The 21,698-nt window shown below is 40.1% G+C and overlaps 1 protein-coding gene across 1 annotated transcript; it reads left to right on the top strand.

The window, feature by feature from the left end:
- Positions 1 to 11,200: 11,200 nt before the first annotated feature.
- On the top strand, positions 11,201 to 14,347 carry LOC147855372 (elongation factor 1-alpha-like). The gene is made up of 4 exons (XM_087330176.1): positions 11,201 to 11,324; positions 11,953 to 12,278; positions 12,611 to 12,748; positions 13,301 to 14,347. The coding sequence occupies exons 2-4, from the start codon at positions 11,955 to 11,957 to the stop codon at positions 14,180 to 14,182; spliced, it is 1,344 nt and encodes a 447-aa protein (XP_087186302.1). The 5' UTR covers positions 11,201 to 11,324; positions 11,953 to 11,954; the 3' UTR covers positions 14,183 to 14,347.
- The last annotated feature ends 7,351 nt before the right edge of the window (positions 14,348 to 21,698 follow it).

Consider the following 21,698-nt stretch of genomic DNA (forward strand, 5'->3'; position numbering starts at 1 on the left):
GATCACTGATAATATCATCCGGAAGACCATGATGGCGAAACACCTCCCGCATGAGTAAATCAGCTGTCTCTTGACTAGTAATGGTCTTTGTGCATGGAAGGAAATGTGCCATCTTCGTAAAACGATCGACAACCGTGAGAATCGAATCAAATCCCTTGGAAGGTGGAAGATCCGTAATAAAGTCCAAGGAAATAGATTTCCATGGGCTCTCCGGAATAGGCATTGGCTGTAATAAGCCATATGGATGATGTCGAGGCTTTTTTGATCGGCAACATGTATCACAGCTACGAACATAATCCGTAACAAAATGGCGAAGCCGTGGCCACCAATATCGGCGAGAAATCAACTCAAAAGTCTTGTGGATGCCGAAGTGTCCCGCCATTGGTGTGTCATGACATTGTTGCATGACTTTGAGTCGAGAAGGACCGTCAGGCACATACAAGAGAGTTTGTCGAAAAAGTAACCCATCATGCCAACTAAACTGGGTGTAGTCTAGACGAGGATTTTGAGTTTGGGAGCTAGATGCACGATTTGGGATAATATGGCTCAAAACCTCTTGGGCGAACGCATCAGTCGCAATCTGCTCACGAATGGAATCAAGAAGCCTTGAATCTCCCGGTGTGTTGATGGTATGCATTGCCATTATTCGTAGACGATCAGGACCTAAGAGGATTTGCTTTTGGCTTTCAAATGCGGCCTCTCCAGGTTGAAGTTCCATATACGAACGTCTAGATAAAGCATCTGCTTTTCCTTGTTGCATCCCAGGGCGATATAGAATTACAAAATCGAAACGAGTTAAGAACTGCGCCCAACGAGCTTGTCGTCGATTCAAGACTCGAGCACTTTGAAAGTATGTTAGATTTTTATGATCATTGTAGACAATAATCTGCTGAGAAGAACCCTCCAGAAAATGACGCCATTGTTGAAAAGAATCCACAATGGCAAGAAGCTCTTTGTCGTGAATCTCATAGTTGATTTCTGCGGCTTCAAATTTTCGTGAGTGAAAAGCCACCGGGTGCAGTTCACCATCATCACCAATTTGGGATAGTACACTTCCGAGTGCGAAATCCGATGCATCAGCTTCAAGTATAAAGCGCCTCATTGGATCGACATGGATTAAGATTGGTGCGGATGTAAATGCTTGCTTTAAACCCTCAAATGCAGAGTTCGCATCTATACTCCATACAAATGATCGATTCTTGTGCGTCAGTTGAGTGAGGGGCAACACAATTTTTGAATAGTCTTTGATGAACTTGCGATAAAAGTTTGCGAACCCCAAAAAACATTGCACATCTCGCACGGACTGTGGTGTTTGCCAATCCAAAATTGTTTGAACCTTTGATGGATCCATAGAGATGCCATTTGAAGAGACTATGTACCCCAAAAACTCCACTTGACGTTGGTCGAAACTACACTTCTCCAATTTTGCATAGAGACCATACTCTCGTAGCCGTTGCAAAACTTGGCGAACATGTATATCATGTTCTTCTTGAGTTTTTGAGTAGATCAAGATATCATCCAGGTAAACAATGATGAAGATATCGAGGAAGTCTCGAAAAATATCATTCGCCATATGTTGGAAGACTGCTGGTGCATTCGTGAGGCCAAAAGGCATCACTGTGTACTCAAAATGACCATAGCGAGTGCGGAACGCCGTCTTCCATTCATCCCCAGGACGAATTCGAACAAGGTTGTAGGCACCTCGAAGATCTAACTTCGTGAAATACTTTGCTTCACTGAGGCGTTCTAGAAGGCTTGAGATCAATGGGAGAGCATATCGGTTTCTAACGGTCACTTTATTCAAGCCTCGATAATCCACGACCATACGAAGCGTACCATCTTTCTTCTTAACGAAAAAGATGGGTGCACCAGCAGGAGATTTTGAATGTTGGATAAAACCATTTGCCAAGTTCTCATTGATATATTCTCGAAGAACCTCTAACTCCGTGGGCGAAAGATTATAAATTGGTCCCCATGGAGGCTCTTTTCCTGGCTGCAAATCAATTGGGCAATCATATGGTCGATGCTCTGGTAGTCTATTAGCCTTCACCTTATCGAACACATCGGAGAATTCTATGTACTTCTTTGGTAGTTGGACCCCCAATTCTTGTGAGCTAGATGAGGGAGTTGCTAAAACCGCAAATACCATCATGTCTTCCTTTCTTCCATCCTCTCGTAATTGATGTATAGAGATTGTTGAAATTGTGGGGGATCCTAGATCCTTAGTTGGAGCTTCAAGAGACTTGGATTGTACGGTGACCTCTTCAATAGTTCTTTTTCTCCAATCAATGGTTGGGTTATGTAACTCAAACCAAGGAAGACCAAGAACTAGAGAGTGCTCCGGACTACTAATGATGTTAAATGAGATGACACTAGCCAAATTACCTAGGACTACACGAATTGGTTCAGACTCTTCGACTATATCTCCTGATGCTATAGGGCGACCATTGATGACTCCTACAGCTACTGGGTTTGGGAGTTTTTTCAAGATGATGTTTTGAGTCAATGCAAACTCGCGATCCATGAAACAAGAATTGGCTCCGGAATCTAGGAGGGCAGAGGCTAGGGCGCGATGACCTGTAGATGTGCTAAGCTCGACTTGTGCAGAAAAAACTCTACTAACTTGATTTGATGAAATGGAACCACAACTAGGTACTGACTCTACATAACTAGGATGGTCCAACCAAATGGCTCCTATTTTGGCCGGACTTATTCGTTTAACACATCCTCTAATTGGCTCAAGACATCAAATCTATTCTCATGGCATGGGCTAGTAGGCTTAGTACTTAAGTTATTAGAAGTGATAGTAGAACTTGATGTAGGGTTGTCATGTGCACTTACTTGGTAAACTTGACGCCTGGGTTTATGTGGACAATTCACAGCTATATGTCCTGGACCACCACAGTAGAGGCATAGGCGATGCGCCCGACGTCGTTGTTTCTCAGCATCTGATAAGGGCCCTCGACGTTGTGTCGACTCTATTTCCATCGGAGTGGGACCATCCCTCGTAACGGGTCTAGAACCTTGTGGCGGTGTGGCGACTATAGAAGCGTATGTCTGTTCCGGTTGGCGGCGTAACATTTGTTGACGTTCAGAACGTCGCTCAAATAGGCGATTATCACATCGCACAGCTCGGCTAATAGCTTCAGTAAGAGACTTTGGATCTTCATGGAAAGTAAGAAGAAGATCTTTGACATCGTTACGCAAACCCTGACGGAATTGATCCATTAAGGCTGCCTCATCCCAAGGGATGTCGCATGCCAAGAGACGGAAATCTGCGGCATAAGCTGAAGCGGGACGATCTCCTTGTCGGAGTCTTCGAATCTTGTTTATTGCAGTCCTAGTGCTATCCGTATCTCCAAAACTAGCTTGAAACTCCTTAACGAATGCCTCGAAATCCTCCAGTAATGGTGATTTCTTCTCAAGAAGTGGTGCAAACCATGCTAACGCTGTACCGCTTAGCAAGGTTCCTATTAATCCCACACGGGCAGCATCAGTTGGATACCGATTGGGATGTAACTGAATCACCAAACGAACTTGATTCAGGAAACCTCGAAAGAGAGATCTGGTACCATCAAACTTGGCAGGGAGGCTAATCTTTGGTTCCCTTGGGGAGTTTTGAACCCCCGCCGCTTGTTCTCGTAATGTTAATATAGTAGCCTCAAGTTGATGAACCCGTTGTGATAACTCCTCATATTGATGAGCTTTCTCAGTACTGACTTGTTGAAGATCCCCGAGTAGCCTTTGATTTTCTTGCTCTAATGCCACAAACTTAATGGTGAGCATATCGAGCTCCGAAAGGACACGCATATACTCTTGCTTGCTGACCGACTCCATAACCGCGGGGGAAAAAGAAAGAAGGATAAAGAAGAAAGCTTGCTAGAGTTATTGGAGAAAGGGAAAAGAAATATTCGGTTCAAACTGTCGTGACTCTTGAGTAGGAAGCAGAGAGAGAGAGCGATGGCGATAGAGATAACGATAATGATAGAGATGGCGAGAGCGGTAGAGATAGCGATAGTGATAGAAAGAGAGTGAAAGAGGGAGAGAGTGCGAAAGAGAGAAAAGTATAAGTGAGAGATAAGAAATGGGAATGCGATTATATTATGAGAAAGAAGATTACAAGGAGTAGGCTAAGGGCTAAAGACTGGTGTTGAACCGAATGAGTTGTGATGAGTGTATGGACTCTTATTTATAGGCCCTTATGGAGTATTCTAGAATGTTCTAGAATATTTTAGATATTTATGAATAATAATAATAATAAATATAATCATGAAATATTCAAGAACATTCTAGAATAATCTAGAATGTTCTAAATATCTCGTAATAACTAAACATATAATTATTATGATTACATCTCACATATGTTATTACAATGGTTAAAGTACAATATGTAAACCAAGAGGTTATGGGTTCGATTCCTGGTTCGCCAAGATGAATGTCATGATAAGCCAAGATGTATGTCTTCATGACACGTGTAAGATCTTAGGCGGGACCGCGGGGGTCTTGGACTAGGGAGTAGAGGGGGAATGGAAGCTTAACTCGAGGGGGGGGAGAAAGAATAGGACATAAACATAGAATGGATGGAGGCAAGATACACAAACGAGTTATATTCAGAAACACCAAACGCTTTACAACCATGGCCGCATAGGCCGAGCGAAAACACTATATGGAACCCTAACCGGATAAGTAAAGTAAAGAAGATGATGAAGAAGAAACCCTAAACCCGAAATGGTATGAAGAAGAAGAAGAATAGTAAAACCCTAAACGAAACCCTAAAACCGAAATACAAACCCTCGACCTAAGGGGTATACCTCTGTCACTCAAAATAGGCAACCCCTTCACAAGAGATCCCTCCCTTCCTTTTATAGCCCAAGGAGGGAGGGACGTTACAATGTAGGATAAATTCTCCCCCTTATTCTATACATCATTTTCCTACTATACATGTGCACATGTTGAACATTGCTGACTTGCCCATTCCATCCCGGTTTCACACCAAAACCAGAAATCTTCACTACAACGGGTGGATCGGCGGAGCTTCTAGTTTGCAGATACTAAGGCTTTCTTCGCTCTATTTGTCCAGATGTCAAGGCCTTCGAACTCACTATCAAGGGAGTGTGTCGATTCGTTGCCATCAAAGTGATCGTCTTCATACTCTGGCATTTTCGCCTTCCCTTTGTCCAGCTTCGAACTCGGCCGAGATGTTCTTTGATCGCTCGGAGGCTCTTGTGGCCCACTAAGCCTTGTTGTAATTGGGCTTTCTTCAAACATGCGCGTGAGCCTATCTTCGGCTTCTATCTCTATTTTGGCGGATTTCGGGTCGAGCGGAGTCGGAGTCAAAGTTGTCTTTGGTGCGTACCAAGATGTGGACTCGTCGAAAATGACGTCTCGACTTACTCAAGCTTTTCGAGTCGAGGGGTTATAGCACTTATACCCCTTTTGCTCCAGTGAGTATCCTACGAGGATACATTTCTCCGACTTCGGATCAAGCTTTTGTCACTTCTCGTCAGGGATGTGCACGTATACAATGGAGCCGAATATCCGAACATGTGATAGATCCGGCTTCTTCCCGAAAAACTTGTTGTGTGGAGTAAGTTCATGCACACCCAATGTCGTACACTGATTCATGAGATAGACGGTTGTGTTGGAGGATTCTGCACAGTACGACTTCGGCATGTGCTTCTCGTTAAGCATAGCTCGTGCTACTTCGAGAATGTGCTAATTCTTTTGTTCGACTACTCCATTTTCTTGCGGTATGTGTCGACACGAAAGCTACCGCTTGATTCCTTCTCTCCAAAGAAAAGCCGAAAATTCGTCGGAGAAGTACTCTTTTCTTCCATCCAACCAAAGACATCCTACATGTCGGCCCGTGGCTTTCTCGACTTCATTCTTAAACTTTTGGAAGTGTTCGTACACTTCGCTCTTTTACCACATGGGGTAGATCCAGGTGTGTCTAGAGAAGTCTTCGATAAAGGTCACGTAGTATCGGCATCTACCGAATGTGGTCGTTTGAGCCGGTCCCCATACATCAGAATGGATTACATCGAGTACGCCTTTGCTCACATTCCGCTCCTTCGGAAATGGGTGACGATGATGCTTGCAGAATTGGCAAGCAGCATAGATGCCTTCAATCTCTTTCTCCTTGAATGTCGGGAGCCCGATGACGACTCCTTTCGATTGCTTTGCCTTGAGCTTTTGGAGGTTGATATGGTCAATCTGCTTGTGCCATAACTCTATGTCGGAATCGGTTTTCGTGCCCTTTGCGAACATGGCCGATTTCATCTTGTGCGAGTCGAGAATGAGAGCGATGAGTCGGCCCTCTTTTTCGATGAAGCAACTACCTTGATTAAATCGTACTTGCATCCCTTTCTCAACAATTTGGCCGACGGAGACCAAATTCTTCGTAATGGTTGGTACATGCAAGACATTCTTAATAAAAGTTTGGCTACCTTCTTTGCCAAATGGGACATTGCCGATGTGTCGAATCGGATGCGTAGTGTCATCTCCGGTTTTGACATAGCCGGGTCGGTCCAGCTCTCAAAGTTCTCGGAACCATTCTTGATGAGACGTCATATGGTTCGATGCACCGGAGTCGACAAACCATACGTCTTCCAGACTAGATGCGTTATTCGAAGTAGAAGCTGACATAGAATTTGCTCTATGTCTCATCATGAAATTTTTGCCACGATTGTCATAGTCGGAGTTGGTGGCGTAATTGGTGAGTTGTCAGCTAGTGGAAGCCGACTCGCGTATCTTCTTACGACACTCTTCTTCGTGGTGACCGATTTTTCCGCAATATCCGCATTCGACCGAGTTTTGTCAGCTCGGACCGGAATGGAAGCTCCCCCTTCTTCCGAAGGTTCCTCAATGGCTTCCGTCTTGTTGCCGAAATTGGGAGTTATTTTCGTATGTCGAACCTCGTCTGCCTCGTCCTTGGCCGAATCGGCCTGTTCTTGCACGACCGCGTCCTCTTCCTCCGTTCGAGTGTCAGTAAAGAAGGTGTCCTTCTGAGGCGTTGCTCCTTGTTTGAACATGGTTTTCTCCGACCAACAACATGGATTGAAGATCGAAGAAGGAGGGCAGATTCTCCTGTGCTAGTACGACAGTCCTCATCGTGCCGAACCATGGTGCAAGGCCGTCAAGGCATATTTGCACCATGTCATCTCCACATTGATGCTTATTGAGACGAGCGAGTCACAAAGCTCCTTGATCTTCATGGTGTAGCTCGTGATGGACATATCCCTTTGTTGGATGTTGTTCAACTCTTGCGGAGTTGAAGCTTTCTTGAGGTTGTGTTGGCAGCGAAAGTCTTTCGTAGATTCTCCCACGCTTCTTCCTTCGGCGTCTCGACTTCTCAAATGTAGCCGAGCATGTGGTCGTGAACAGATGTCGCCAAGCAATACATTACTTGACTCGCGGCTTGCTCCCATGTTGAGTATTCGGCATCTTTCGGGTCGGGTCGATTTTCTTGTCCTCCTTTGATGTAGCTCCAATAGCCTTGGCCGACAAGGTATTGGTGCATCTTGTACTCCCAAGATGCAAAGTTGTTTTGATCCAACTTCTCACTAGGGAGAGCGCTCCCCATTTGAGTATTCATTATGTTGATAAAGCTTTCTTTCTTCTTTTCCTTCTCTCTCGAACACGATCTATGTAGTCGCACTACGATAGCAATGGACAAGTTCTTCTCAAACGTCAACGTAGAACACAACACACCCGAATGGGCTAGATTGAGCTACCAAACTGCTCTGATACCATGTAAAGAATCAGGTATGATTCTTGTGTAGCGGAAGAGATGTGTGTTATGTGTGAGAGAAAAGAGATGAGAAAGGAGAGAGGAGAAAACACAAGATAGATTAGATAGAATGAAAAAATAGAATACTCAAGAAGAAGATTATGTATATTCACAAGTAGAATAGCAAATACAAAATATAGCATTACAAGGAGTCACAACCAACTTAGTATGAAGTAGGAGGACGGTGCTTTATATAGTCACCCTCTCTCTTCATTAACTAACTACACCAACCACTCTCTTGGGGAATGTGGAGACCCATTAGTCATGAGGAATATGAAACTCATTAGTTATGTGTCATAGAATATGATTCTACGACACATAGTTATTGTGTAGAGAGTGGTATGACTCTTGACCTTTGAGTGCTCATAGATGCCTCAAAGGGTGGGTTCACACACAATGTTAGGTTAACCTTGATTCTCAACATGAAGCTGCGAAGGACCCCAAATGGGTTGAAACGATGAATGAGGAGATGCAAGCACTCTCCGATAACGAGAGATGGGATCTCGTCCCTTCTTCACACCACCAAAAAGCAATTGGATACCGATGGATATTCAAAGTGAAACACAACGCCAATGGCACTATCAATTGGTACAAGGCCCGACTTGTGGCCAAGGGCTACGTACAGAAACACGGTGTAGATTATGAAGAGACCTTTGCCCCGATGGCAAAGATGATTACAATTCAAACCATGATCGAGCTTGCAACATCAAAACGGTGGCACCTCTACCAAATGGACATAAAGAACACCTTCCTACAAGCAAGTTAGACGAGGAGGTGTACATGGTGCAACCACCCAAATTTGTGTCAGGTACACATCCACTTTTGTCTGCCGACTCAAGAAGTCTCTCTACGGTCTCAAGCAGGCACCGAGAGCATGGCATTCGAAGATAACCCAATATCTTCATCAAATCGGTTTTCAAATGTCTGAGTCTGACAACTCTCTGTTCATTCGGAATGACTCTAGAGGACAACTATTTATCATCATTTATGTGGATGACTTGGTCATAGGAGGAGAGCATTTAGTAGATATCTAGCACATAAAGAAGCTCCTCTCTAGTCTATTCGAAATGAAAGACATGGAGGAACTTCATTACTTTTTAGGAATAGAAGTAATTCGGACTCCTGACGGTACCATGCTTTCTCAGAGGCACTATATCCTCAATCTTCTTTACAAGTCTGGGATGACACGGTGTAAGCCCGCCATAGAAGTTAATATCCTATGACATATTCTTTAACTAGTTAAGACTCGACCTCTTTCCCAAGAGGTGCCTCTAGTGAAAGAATCTAGAGAGAAGGTGACTACATAAGCACCTTCTCCTTTTCTTTGTTTCTCTCGATCGTTCTTGTTTTTCTGTAATACAGTTTTTTGTTTTTTGTAATCTCGAGTTCTCTCTCTCTCTCTCTCCACACACATGCACAATTCTTTCCCTGCATAGAATCCATCCAATTCTTTACATACCCCAATACAATGTTAGGTTCTGTGTGTGGGAATATATATATTATATTGCCATGCTTTTTATACGAAGTCCCCAATATATCTCTAAATCGGAGCATCATTTGTGAGATATCCAACAAATATACGACATCTCTTTAAGCTAATAGTTATAAATTAGGAGTGTAACATTACTAATGCAGGGCCAATTCAAAATGCTAGGAGGAAGTGGACCTCATAATGGGTTGATCCATTATGTGTAACAATCGGCAAGGGTTTAAATTTTTTGAAACTTGAACCGAACCAAACCACGGAACCATTTGAACCGAAACTGTTTAAACCAAACCGTTATAACAAACCCAAACTGTTCAACCGTTAACATCGTGGTTTAGGGTTCGGTTTCAATTTTCAACTTAGGTCAGAATATAAATTTTAGAATTTTCATTATTTTAAATTTTAAATTTTCAAAATTCTAATATTTTCCTAAAATATGAGAATTAGGCTTAACAATGAAAAGAATATTTAAAAAGATTTATTTTATTTTTTTTAAATTTAAAAAAAATAAAAAACCATTAAACTGCATTTCTAACCATTTTACCCGCGGTTTCTAATAGTTGAAACCGAACCAAACTGAACCGTTAAAAAAAACTTGAACCTGAACCGAACCATTTAAACCTTTAAGTCATTAAGCGGCGGTTTTGTGGTTCAGTTTGGTTCAAACTAAACTGTTGCCAACTGTTAATTATGTGTCTATTCTATCCCGTTCTCTTTTTTTTCTTCTCCCCTTATATGGAGGAAGTTGAAGAGAGGAACATCTCAAAGTTCCTAGAACTTAACAAGAGCAAAATGCTACATAAAGGGGGGCCTCGTGGTGAAGAAATATTCTAAATTTGGTCACGTGGTAAATATGTGTTTGCACACAGAGATTGTGGAATCATAGATAATTCAGTTACTTTTGGGGAATTTAAACGAGCTTTGCTCATAGAGTTTTCCTTTGACGACACAACAAGGATGTCAACTAGGACCTAATTGATTTAGTGGAATGTTGGTTTTTAATGAGTTTGAGTGATGTTTCCTCAACCCTCAATGTTTGACCGAGAGTCGTTATGGCAGAACAAGGTTTTGCTTTTCTTGAAGGAAGTAAATTAGAGGGATCGAGTGAAATTTGAAATGCTTTGCCAATGAAAACAAAGGCAATGACATCATCAATGTTTGGGATGAAGTGAAGCGAGCATGACACCACTATGACAAGAGAAGGCAATGCTATGCGGGCAACCAAATAATGGATTCAACCTCTTTTTGGAATTGGGATTGACAAGGCTGAAACCATGTTGAATGCCCAGTAGTTTCATTTCTCACTAGGAGTATTGAAAATGAAAGTGAGTTGAAACCACATTAATTAAGATCTTAAAACTAATGGGTTGGGATGACCCAACCAAAGCCAACATGAGCATTCTTGATGCAACTTGCCAAAAATGTTCAAGAAGGAAATGGAAGAAGAGATCAAGTAAAAATGAAGAAACAAATCTCAATTAAATAATGAGGAAGAACGAGTAGAAAACTTGCCGGGGGGGGGGAGGAATCAACACGCATGCGTCAAAGCAAGGGCCAAGAACACATAACGGTAATATACAATAATATTGTTGTTATTGTACGACCAAACGTAAAACTAATGAATGGAATGGTAGGAATCAATCCACACACCAGCAGCCGACCACTAAACACCGACCGGGATGGGATGGATGATGATGCCCAACGAAATCAGAATGCTCATATTTCCAAGGCAGTAATATAACAACGTGTAGGAAATGTGGCCGCATCTGAGCCGTCCAATCCACGGAGCGTGCCAACGGTGTGGATGAGTCGAAAAGCGGAGATGCAATCTTGACCGTGCGATAAGATCCAACGGCGGAGAGGAGCGGCGAAGGGATTAGGGTTTGAGTAGAGGTTTATAACGTTCTGAGCCTTCGCTGAGCTCCTTCTCATCTCCCTTTCTTCTTCTTCTTCTTCTTCTTCTTCTTCTCTGCCGTTGCTGCCAAGGAAAGGAAAGGAAATACAGCTTCCCCTTTCAGATCTTGCCTTTGTTTGTTCTCCTTGCATCAGGTGAGTTCTTCTTCTTCTTCTTCTTCTTCTCTCTCTCTCTCTCTCTCTCTCTCTCTCTCTTTCTGCCTCTTCTCTGAATGCTTCTTCTGACACAGTCTTCTGACTGTCAGAGACTCCGTTTCGGCCTCGATTCTACTTTTGCTGGATGGATCTCTTGCTGCTTTTAATGGCCACTTTTAACTCTTCGATCTTTTCTGAGTTTGTGAGGTGTGTGTGTGTTTGCTGTGGAAAGTTTCGCATTTGGACCTTTTTCTGTATATATATGGTCGTGGTTGTAAAAACTTGTCCCCTTCGCTTCGGCGGTATCCGTGTTTTTGTTTTTTGCATCTCTGACTTATCTCACTAGATCCGTTAGCACGTTTTTCTACTTTCGAATGTTTGTTAATGTTTTACGAAGCACTAGTTCTCTTCCTAGTTTTTCCACTTTGCCTCAATTCTGCTTTGCTGAACATCCAGAGTTTCAAATCCCTATTGTGCTTCCATAAGCTTTTTACATCTTTCGAACACGATTCTTTATACACAATCTAGGATTTATCAGTGAGTAACTTGGCTCTGATATTATTTGCGTACTATGACCTTTTCTGGTAGATTAACTTGTATTATCTTCTGTTATCGTACCTTTTCGCAGTCATGGGAAAGGAGAAGACCCATATCAACATTGTGGTTATTGGACATGTCGACTCTGGGAAATCCACCACTACTGGTCACCTCATATACAAGTTGGGAGGGATTGACAAGCGTGTGATTGAGAGGTTCGAGAAGGAAGCCGCTGAAATGAACAAGAGGTCCTTCAAATATGCATGGGTACTTGATAAGCTTAAGGCCGAGCGTGAACGTGGTATCACTATTGATATTGCTCTGTGGAAGTTCGAAACTACCAAGTACTACTGTACTGTTATTGATGCTCCTGGACATCGTGATTTCATCAAGAACATGATCACTGGTACCTCTCAGGTATATTGAAGGAACTTAAAGCTTTTCCAGTACCATATCTTGAAGGCGTTATATTTCTTAGATTGAACTGTATGGAGCTTATAAAGTACTAAATATATATTTGGTTAGGTGAATTGTTCTAGGAGATTATAGTCCGTTCCAATATTGTAGTTTTGAACCTTAAGGGTCATGTTGGTCTAGATGTAACGTGAATTGTTGCCGTGATAGATGGGTTCATCTAATATATTTCAGAATTGTCCTGTATCAGATTTAAAAGACTTTAATAAATTGCATTTTTCCTCCTGCAACAGGGAAGAGACGCTCACTTAACTTGAATTTCGTGTGATATGCAGGCTGATTGTGCAGTCTTGATCATTGATTCCACCACCGGAGGCTTTGAGGCCGGTATTTCAAAGGATGGTCAAACTCGTGAGCATGCTCTATTGGCTTTTACTCTTGGTGTCAAGCAAATGATCTGCTGTTGTAACAAGGTAATGTATTGTTTGCTTTAAGTGATAAAGCTTGTGATTGCATGTTAGACTTCCTAATGGCTAGACCACTTCATAAAGAGTTTCAACCCTTGCTGCATTGTTAATACAACTATCTATTATGCTTGATGTAGTTAATTGACTGCACATGTATACGTATGTATAGTGTTATTGATGCCATCAAGTTGGTAGTAAGTAGGAAGTATTGCCATTTATGATTATCATCACTTTGGTTTTAGCACATAAAGCTGGTGATCATATATAAGACTTCATAATGGCTAGAGTACTGCATAAAGAATTTCAATACTGGCAGCATTATTGGTCTTACACATTGTGCTTGATTATGTAGTTAACTAACTGCATATGTGCATGTCCATATTGTTTTGTGATACTGCCAACAAGGCAGCAGTAAGTAGGAAGTATTTACATTTGTGTACTTATATACATATTCAAGTTCATACACGTACACATATTTTATTGATGCATTGCCAGTAGGTAGGAAGTATTGTCATTTATGATTATGTTTACTTATGGAAGTTGATTTTTTCTGTGTAGATGGATGCGACCACTCCCAAGTACTCCAAGGCACGCTATGATGAAATCACAAAGGAGGTTTCAACCTACTTAAAGAAGGTTGGTTATAATCCAGAGAAGATTCCCTTTGTGCCAATCTCAGGATTTGAAGGAGACAACATGATTGAGAGGTCATCCAACCTTGATTGGTATAAGGGTCCTACTCTTTTGGATGCCTTGGACATGATCTCTGAACCTAAAAGACCGTCTGATAAACCTCTTCGCCTCCCACTCCAAGACGTTTACAAGATTGGAGGCATTGGAACTGTTCCTGTGGGTAGAGTAGAGACAGGCATCATCAAACCTGGTATGGTTGTGACATTTGCTCCCACTGGCCTGACCACTGAGGTGAAGTCCGTTGAGATGCATCATGAAGCTCTTCTGGAAGCTCTTCCAGGAGACAATGTTGGCTTCAATGTTAAGAATGTTGCTGTTAAGGATCTCAAGCGTGGATATGTTGCCTCTGATTCTAAGAATGATCCAGCTAAAGAGGCCGCAAACTTCACCTCTCAAGTTATCATTATGAATCACCCAGGGCAGATTGGGAATGGGTATGCACCAGTCCTTGACTGTCATACTTCTCACATTGCTGTGAAGTTTGCCGAGATTCTCACCAAGATTGACAGAAGGTCTGGTAAGGAGATTGAGAAGGAGCCCAAGTTTTTGAAAAATGGTGATGCTGGATATGTGAAGATGATTCCAACAAAGCCGATGACTGTTGAGTCTTTTGCTGAGTATCCTCCTCTTGGTCGTTTTGCTGTTCGTGACATGAGACAAACTGTTGCAGTCGGTGTCATCAAAGCTGTAGAGAAGAAAGAACCTAGTGGTGCTAAGGTTACCAAAGCTGCTGCAAAGAAGAAGTAATAAGTGAGCGGGTGTTTAATTAATGATTTTGAGTGGTATCAATGTTGATGGAGAACAATATTTCAGTTTTGTCTTTTGTTTCTTTATGAATTAGAACTGTATGGGCCAGGATCCTGGTTTGTTTTTAAATTTTTGTCTGTAATGAGAATGGAGACTATTATGAAATCGTATTGTTAAAACTTTTATTACCTGCTTGCTACCTGCTCGATGGAGGATGGGGAATTATACTGTGATAATAATCTATCTGATGTGGCGCTCTTTGCTGTTTATATCTCCTGTAGAAATGCTTACTTAGTTCTGGGATGGTGACAAATGCATTGTTAAGAAATTTGGTGCTTGCACGACTACGATTTGTTAGTTCACACCGTCATTACTTAGTTTGGGGATGGTGACAAATGCATTGTTAAGAAATTTGGTGCTTACACGATTACGATTTGTTGGTTCACACCGTCATTAGAGTTAGGATAAGTAGCTGTGATTGTGATTTATGTTTATTGAGAGTTAGTCATATAGTCCTCTGTTAAAATTTGCCAAGATAGGCAGGCGCAAAACTGTTTTGTTTTCTTTCTAAAATGTAGATAACCAAGTATGAAGGGAATGAAATTGCTGTTTTTAATAAAAAAGAAAAGCTCACAATATTGGGCATTTATCACAATATTGGGCATTAATCTATCTGATGAGGCGCTCTTTGCTGTTTATGTCTCCTGTAGAAATGTTTACTTAGTCCGGGGATGGTGACAAATGCATTGTTAAGAAATTTGGTGCTTGCAAGCACGACTACTGTTTGTTGGTTCACACCGTCATTAGAGTTAGGATAAGGAGCTGTGATTGTGATTGATGTTTTTTGAGAGTTGGTCATATAGTTCTCTGTTAAAATTTGCCAAGATAGGCATGCGCAAAACTGTTTTGTTTTCTTCCTAAAATGTAGATAACCAAGTATGAAGGGAATGAAATTGCTGTTTTTAATAAAAAAGAAAAGCTCACAATATTGGGCATTTATCACAATATGGACAGTTGATAGCATCGAGTACATCGCTAACTATTTTTAAGTGCACTATTGGTTTAAAAGTCCCTAACTATTTTTAATTGATTAAAGAAATGGCCTATGAGACCACGTGTAACCTTGAAGAATGGTATGCCAACATCAGGGATATAAAGAAATTGATTAAAGGATATTGTTGTTTTTTAAAAGAGCTAAAACCCCCAACTAATCTTAATTGATTAAAGAAATGACCTATGAGACCACGTGTAACCTTGAAGAATGGTATGCCAAACACAAGGGATATCAAGAAATTGATTAAAGGATACGTACATGATGAGATATTGTGGTTTTTAATAAAAGAGTAGGAAAGCTTGTAATGTTGGACTTATATCACAATATCGGAATTAACATAAATGAACACCTCAAAAATTCAGATGACTTGTAAGTATGGAAGAAACTATATTTGCTGTTTTTAAAAAAAGAGTAGGAAAGCTTGTGATGTTGGATATCTATAACAATAATGTTAGGAAGAAGTACATTACTAAGTCTTCAAAGTGTACATACTAATTACTCTATTGGTTTACAACCCCCAACTATTTTAATTGATTAAAGAAATCATCCCATGAGACCATGTGTAACCGTGAAGAATGGTATGCCAAATACAAGGGATGTCAAGAAATCGACTAAAGAATATGTTCATGATGGGATATGATTGGAAGCTATATTTTATGTATGGCTCGAAATGTGAATTAAAATAGATGAATGACATTGTTTTCCAAAAGGTGAAAATGAGAATATCTACAACTTACATTATATGGTAATCTTGAATTACAACTTCGACATTGATTATGCCTTGTACTAGCCACTATTGAAACTACTCTTGATTTGATTGTACAAGAAATGGAAGTCGGGGGTTTGAATCCATCCTTGCCCGTAAGAAACCAATCATCCATATCACATGCAATATTACCAAGAAACTAGTATCCTCTTGGTGTCTATTGATCTAACTTGGAAAGTTGATTTCCAATACTTTTTTTGTGCATAATAAGTGAAATGCATTTTTATATATTTGCTTGTTTATGTTTTCTTATCGCGATCATGGAAAGTGGGCATGCGATTAGTTAAAGGCCCATTTTTTCCCATAGTAATGGAAGCGGTTATTGAAGGAAGTTAGATATTGACTTTAGAAGAAGATTGTATATTTGATAATGTGTGGAAGTTTTTATTATCATAAGGAATATTTCAAACTTTTTCTGGCCCATGTGAGCAAAGTCAACCATCGTTGGAAATAACATTAATGTAGAGAGACGGGATGAACAATAGTTGGGCCTTGTGAGAAACCATGTGACCTTAGAGAAGATATAAGGAATATAACGAATTCAAATTCCTTTCAAGTTTTGCACTTTGACTTAATGTTAAGAAGATATAAGAAATATAAGGAAACACAAATCTTTTTAAGCTTTGCACTTTGACTTTGTGACAATAAGATAAATATCAATTAGCTTCACATTCACTTGCATCTAAATTATCGACCAATCAAGAAGTGGAGTAACAGAGGGATCATTACCAATAACAAATTGACCAAGAAAAGTGCCATGAACATTAATAAGTTTATGGATAAATTAAGTAGCATATTTATTCAATATTCTTAAAACTGTACTAACTCTATTTTCTAGTTCTCTTATCATTATAAAGGTGAACAATTATTAACTACCTCCATTTTCTAGGTGTGCAAAATCTTTAAAAAACACGTCCCTATATAAGTATTTCAAACAACCAATGTAAATGGATCTTACAAGGGTTAAAAAGATACATAAATGGAAGACATACACTAGATGTTATATGGACACTTTTAGAACGATGGAAACCAAATATATATCTTCTTCAAAATAGATTTGATAAGGCCTTAGAAAAGCGCTATTTGCCCCCCCATTTTGGCTCCCCCCCCCCCCCCCTAAATTTATTGAACCTAATATAACCAAATGAAATTGTTTATTAATTAATTAATAAACTCAACATAGCTCAGATTCTGGCATATCGCAAGTGTGTGCATTGTGACCAGCTTGACCACATTTGGAACATTTGTGACCGGTAGAGTACTCAAATAGTGACTTCTCCCTTTGGTTGGCCTTTTTGTTCTTCGTCCCTACAGGGCGACCTCGCTTCCTAGTCACCACCACTGGATTGGAGAGAGACTGTAGTGGTGCCTTCTGAACAATAGTGCAACATGTTGCCATGCTTTAGAGGTTCAAAGAGGGGCTACTATGGGTACTCATCTTTACTTGGTTGGAGTTGTTTCTCCTTGTCAAGGTTGCATATTTGGGGTTCTTCCATTATTTACTCTCTTGTAGGTGAGACTTAACTTCTTGGAAGAAGGCCCTTAACTTTATCCATTAGGCTATTCATGTTACATAAATATATTAAATTGCAATTGATTTGATTGTAACTTAGATCTCGTGACCCTACAAAACTTCAAAGCATGTCACAAACCTACAATATTCTAAGGGGTGTCATGAGTCATGACCCTACAATATTTCGAAGGGTTATCATGACCCTACAAATTATCCAGGGGAAAATGCCAGTGCCAAAGCTTAACAAAAAGAGTATTGAAAGAATGGGGAAAAGAAAGAGAGAAAATGGATATATTTTTATTATAACAAGAAATATACAAGAGCAGGAACTATAAGGTTTGTTGCATTGAATCTGAGCCAATTCGAATAGTCCTTGGTAACTTGGCTTTTGTGATTTCATTCAGTACAATTAGCAGACTTGAGCATGTGACTGCCCTTGATTTGCTGATTTGAACATCATAATCTTGAAATAGATGGGAGAATGTGAGCAATTAATGATTTTCAACAAGAATCTGAATCCAACTTCCTTGTTGCTACCAACCGAGATTCGACATCTCACCAAATCTCGACCATCTCTTTACAAAGCTTACGAGAAGAAGGATAGAAAATTGAGATGTTTGTATTTGAAATGATGGCAACTCCATCTGTTAGTTCACAAGAATAAGATGCCCTCCTCCCTATTAAGTATCAGGAATTTGAAGATGTTTTCAACACGGGTAAAGCTAGTATCCTCCAGAGCATTGCTCTTATGATTGTCCGATCCATCTACAACCAGGGAAAGAGCCACCATGGGGGCTAATCTATAATCTATCCGCTTACGAGCTCAAGGCCCTTTGAGAGTATATAGACGAACACTTGGCAAATGGATTTGTTCGACATTCCAAATGCCTTATTGGTGCACCCATATTCTTTTTCAAGAAGAAAGATGGGTCTCTATGATTGGTTGAGGTTTGAACAAAATCATGATTCAAAACATATATGCTTTACCCTTGATATTGAGTCTATTGGAGTGCCTTTGTGGAGCAAATGTTTTCACCTAGGTAGACCTTCAAGTTGCTTATAACCCTGTTCGAATATGTCTAGGCAATGATTGGAAGACTCTACACTCGGTATGGACACTTCGAATACATGATTATGCCTTTTGCTCATGAATGTGTTGGCAATTATTCAACACATGGTGAATGATATTTTTGACAAGTCCTTCGATATATTCACCATAGTATATCTGGATGACATTTTGATCTACTCCAATACTCAAGAGGAGCATGACATACATGTCCATCAAGTCCTCTAACCATTGTGGGAATATGGGCTCTATGCCAAACTCAAGAAATGTAGCTTTGATCATAACCATGTGGAAAATTTGGGGTATGTGATTTGACAAAAAGGTATATCTATGGATCCATCCAAGAGTTAGACAATTATGAATGGGTAAACATCTCACTTAGTGTGTGATGTTAGTGTTTCTTGGGATTTGCAAATTTTTACCACAAATTTATCAAAAATGATTTGAACATCATGATGCCTCTCACGACGCTTACATGGAAGAATGAGTCATTCGCATAGAGTCCTAGTGTCATCGAGACTTTTGATAACCTAAAGAAAGCATTTACTTATGCTCCTATTCTAGTTCATGCTAACCTAGAAAAGCCCTTTATTATCAAGGCAGATGCACTTGATTTCCCCCCCCCCCAAAAAAAACATATCCTTCCATTAGTTTTAAAAAGCATATCACCTACAAAATACAAAATAGATGGAAAGGAAGTGACTATCTTTCCCCAGCCTGTCTTGTGTAAGACATGATTTCAACATGTATGAGCATGCCTTCATGTAAAGCCCTGTGATCAACACCCACCTTGAGGGATCTCAACCCATCGAACAATTTATATGCATCTGATAAACTTCCACATGTTGCATACATATAAACTAGAGTGCTTCCAATGAGCATATCCAAGTTGATACCTAGATAAGCGATGACAATATGGAGTTCTTTTCCTTCTTTTAAATCAAATGTGTTCGAACATAAAAAGCACACCTTGAATACAAGATTTGAAGAACAATGACTTCATCCATCTCATAAGAAGAAATGGAATTATGTTTTCAGCCTATTTTTGAATCAGTGTGGTTCAAGAGACTATATTATGTAATGGAAGTCTTTTGAAGCCACTTCATTTAGTTGTATCCCCATGCTTTCTCATCTCTTTAAATAGTTGAATTGCCTTGTTCGTGTATCCTAGAATCATGAAGGAACAAGCTACAACATTTAACCTTCCACAATATACAAAACCATCATCAGTGTATGAGTTGAGGATGCATATTCCAAACCATGTTTTCAGATATGGTTGTGCACTTCTTATCCATTTTCTACTGCTTGAAAACTTCCACATGTTTTCAAGACACAAACAATGCGATGACATTCAGAGATATACCTTCTGAATGCATATGTAAGTGCCATATAAAAGCATCCCCCCCCCCCCCCTGTTTTCAACCTATCTTGAAATCAATGCGGTCCCGAGTCCGCAAGAAAGCCACATTTCATATACATATTCAACAAGACTGTTCCAACAATCACATTACTTCCAAGTAATCCTTTCTTTGTTATCACCACATCCATTCGTTGGCCTTTGCTAACAACATGTGCATGTCCACCTTGGCCATTCTCTACATATCCTCTAATGAGTGAGGTCCAAAGCACCACATTTGAAAGCCATATATAAAAATATTATCATTTTGAGCTTTTAATGAGCTCATCCATTCTGACGTAACAGAAAAAATTGTTCCCTTTCTATATATCTCCCATGTTGCCAGATGCATTCAACAAACCAGAAAATAAGTCTCGAAGGTCTTTCTTCTTGGCCCAAGCCTTGAGATTGCATATAATCTTAGTTATTTCTTTCTTTTAAACTGCTCATAGACTGCCATTGACATACATACCTCCCAAGATAGTACCAAGAACAGTTATACATAGCCACATGCCTCATATCGGTGGAGGAAATACCCAAAGAGGTGGCTAATACCTACAACGTATACGACAATTAACCATGTAGAATACTTTCATCCTTTCCCATCTATTCTTAAAACCCTTTTTCTTTCGAAAGACTACATTTGAATCACCCTTGATAGTATCATATTCCCCTTTTAGTGTATGCACCAAGGTCAACCAAATATCCTTGACTACATCCACAACATTCCATTGAATTTTCTAAAATATCCTTCGACATCTACTAGTCCACAAAACCCATAATGTTATGGAACTAATAGTCTCATAAACCACTCCATTCTGTACTCAATAATAGGCATAAACGATGACACTTCCTCAACATATCGACCTCTTGTATGTAATGCAAAGGTAACCTTTTCTTGTTCATGATCGTGTACCTCACCATTAATAGCAACCCACATCACTTCCTCCCATTTATATACTCTAGAGCCATATACCTCATGCAATAGACATAATATCCTTTTCCAAACCAATTGAACAACTATACATGACCAGAATAGGTGATGAAGAGACTCCATCTCTAATCCACAAAAATCACACATCGTATTCATATCCTTACAATGCATCCAAACCCTAACAGAAACTGCATAATGAACAATCAACCATCGAAATAGAATAATCTTCTTTGGAATTTGCATAGTCCATAACCATTTCCAAAATGTTGTCATATGAGTAGAATCAACATTATAACTCAACCATGTTGTAGCTGTTGTCGGGCAATGTGGTATCCTATGTTGTAACATCTCCCTTCCTAATCGAACTGAATATTGAAAAAATGGAATCGGCCTAACATCCTCCCTAGAATATGATGTAGGTAACCACTTCCATTCCCCTAGATCCCATTCCAATTCACGTAATGGTTTTTTCCCTACTACCCATAGATCCCACCATGGATGAACAACATTAGGATCAGGGTCTATGATCCAAATCTTATCTACCTTGGCTAGAATTCTAATGGGTTTTAGTGTAGCCTCAGTGAGACATTCATCTTCTAGGGGGATCAACCCTAATCGTCCGTCATGTAAAACATCATAACTCAAGAAAGTATCCTTATCTCTAAGGCCACATACTCTAAGTAAAATTTGAAAATTTGAAAATAATCCCATCACTTATGACAATTAGAGTGTATATTGTCCATCAAGGGTAGCTGCAATTTCCGTAACTCATCAACTATCATCTTTC

Source organism: Azolla caroliniana, unplaced genomic scaffold (genome assembly GCF_043228905.1).
Source record: "Azolla caroliniana isolate FFs.n. ecotype wild unplaced genomic scaffold, voAzoCaro1.0.p SCAF_14, whole genome shotgun sequence".
Taxonomy (NCBI): domain Eukaryota; kingdom Viridiplantae; phylum Streptophyta; class Polypodiopsida; order Salviniales; family Salviniaceae; genus Azolla; species Azolla caroliniana.

Bases quoted from the DNA above. Each gene is read 5' to 3' on its own strand.
- LOC147855372 (XM_087330176.1), top strand. From the start codon at position 11,955: ATGGGAAAGGAGAAGACCCATATCAACATTGTGGTTATTGGACATGTC. The intron at 12,279-12,610 runs GTATATTGAAGG...TGTGATATGCAG, and splicing joins TGATCACTGGTACCTCTCAG to GCTGATTGTGCAGTCTTGAT. The intron at 12,749-13,300 runs GTAATGTATTGT...TTTTCTGTGTAG, and splicing joins TGATCTGCTGTTGTAACAAG to ATGGATGCGACCACTCCCAA.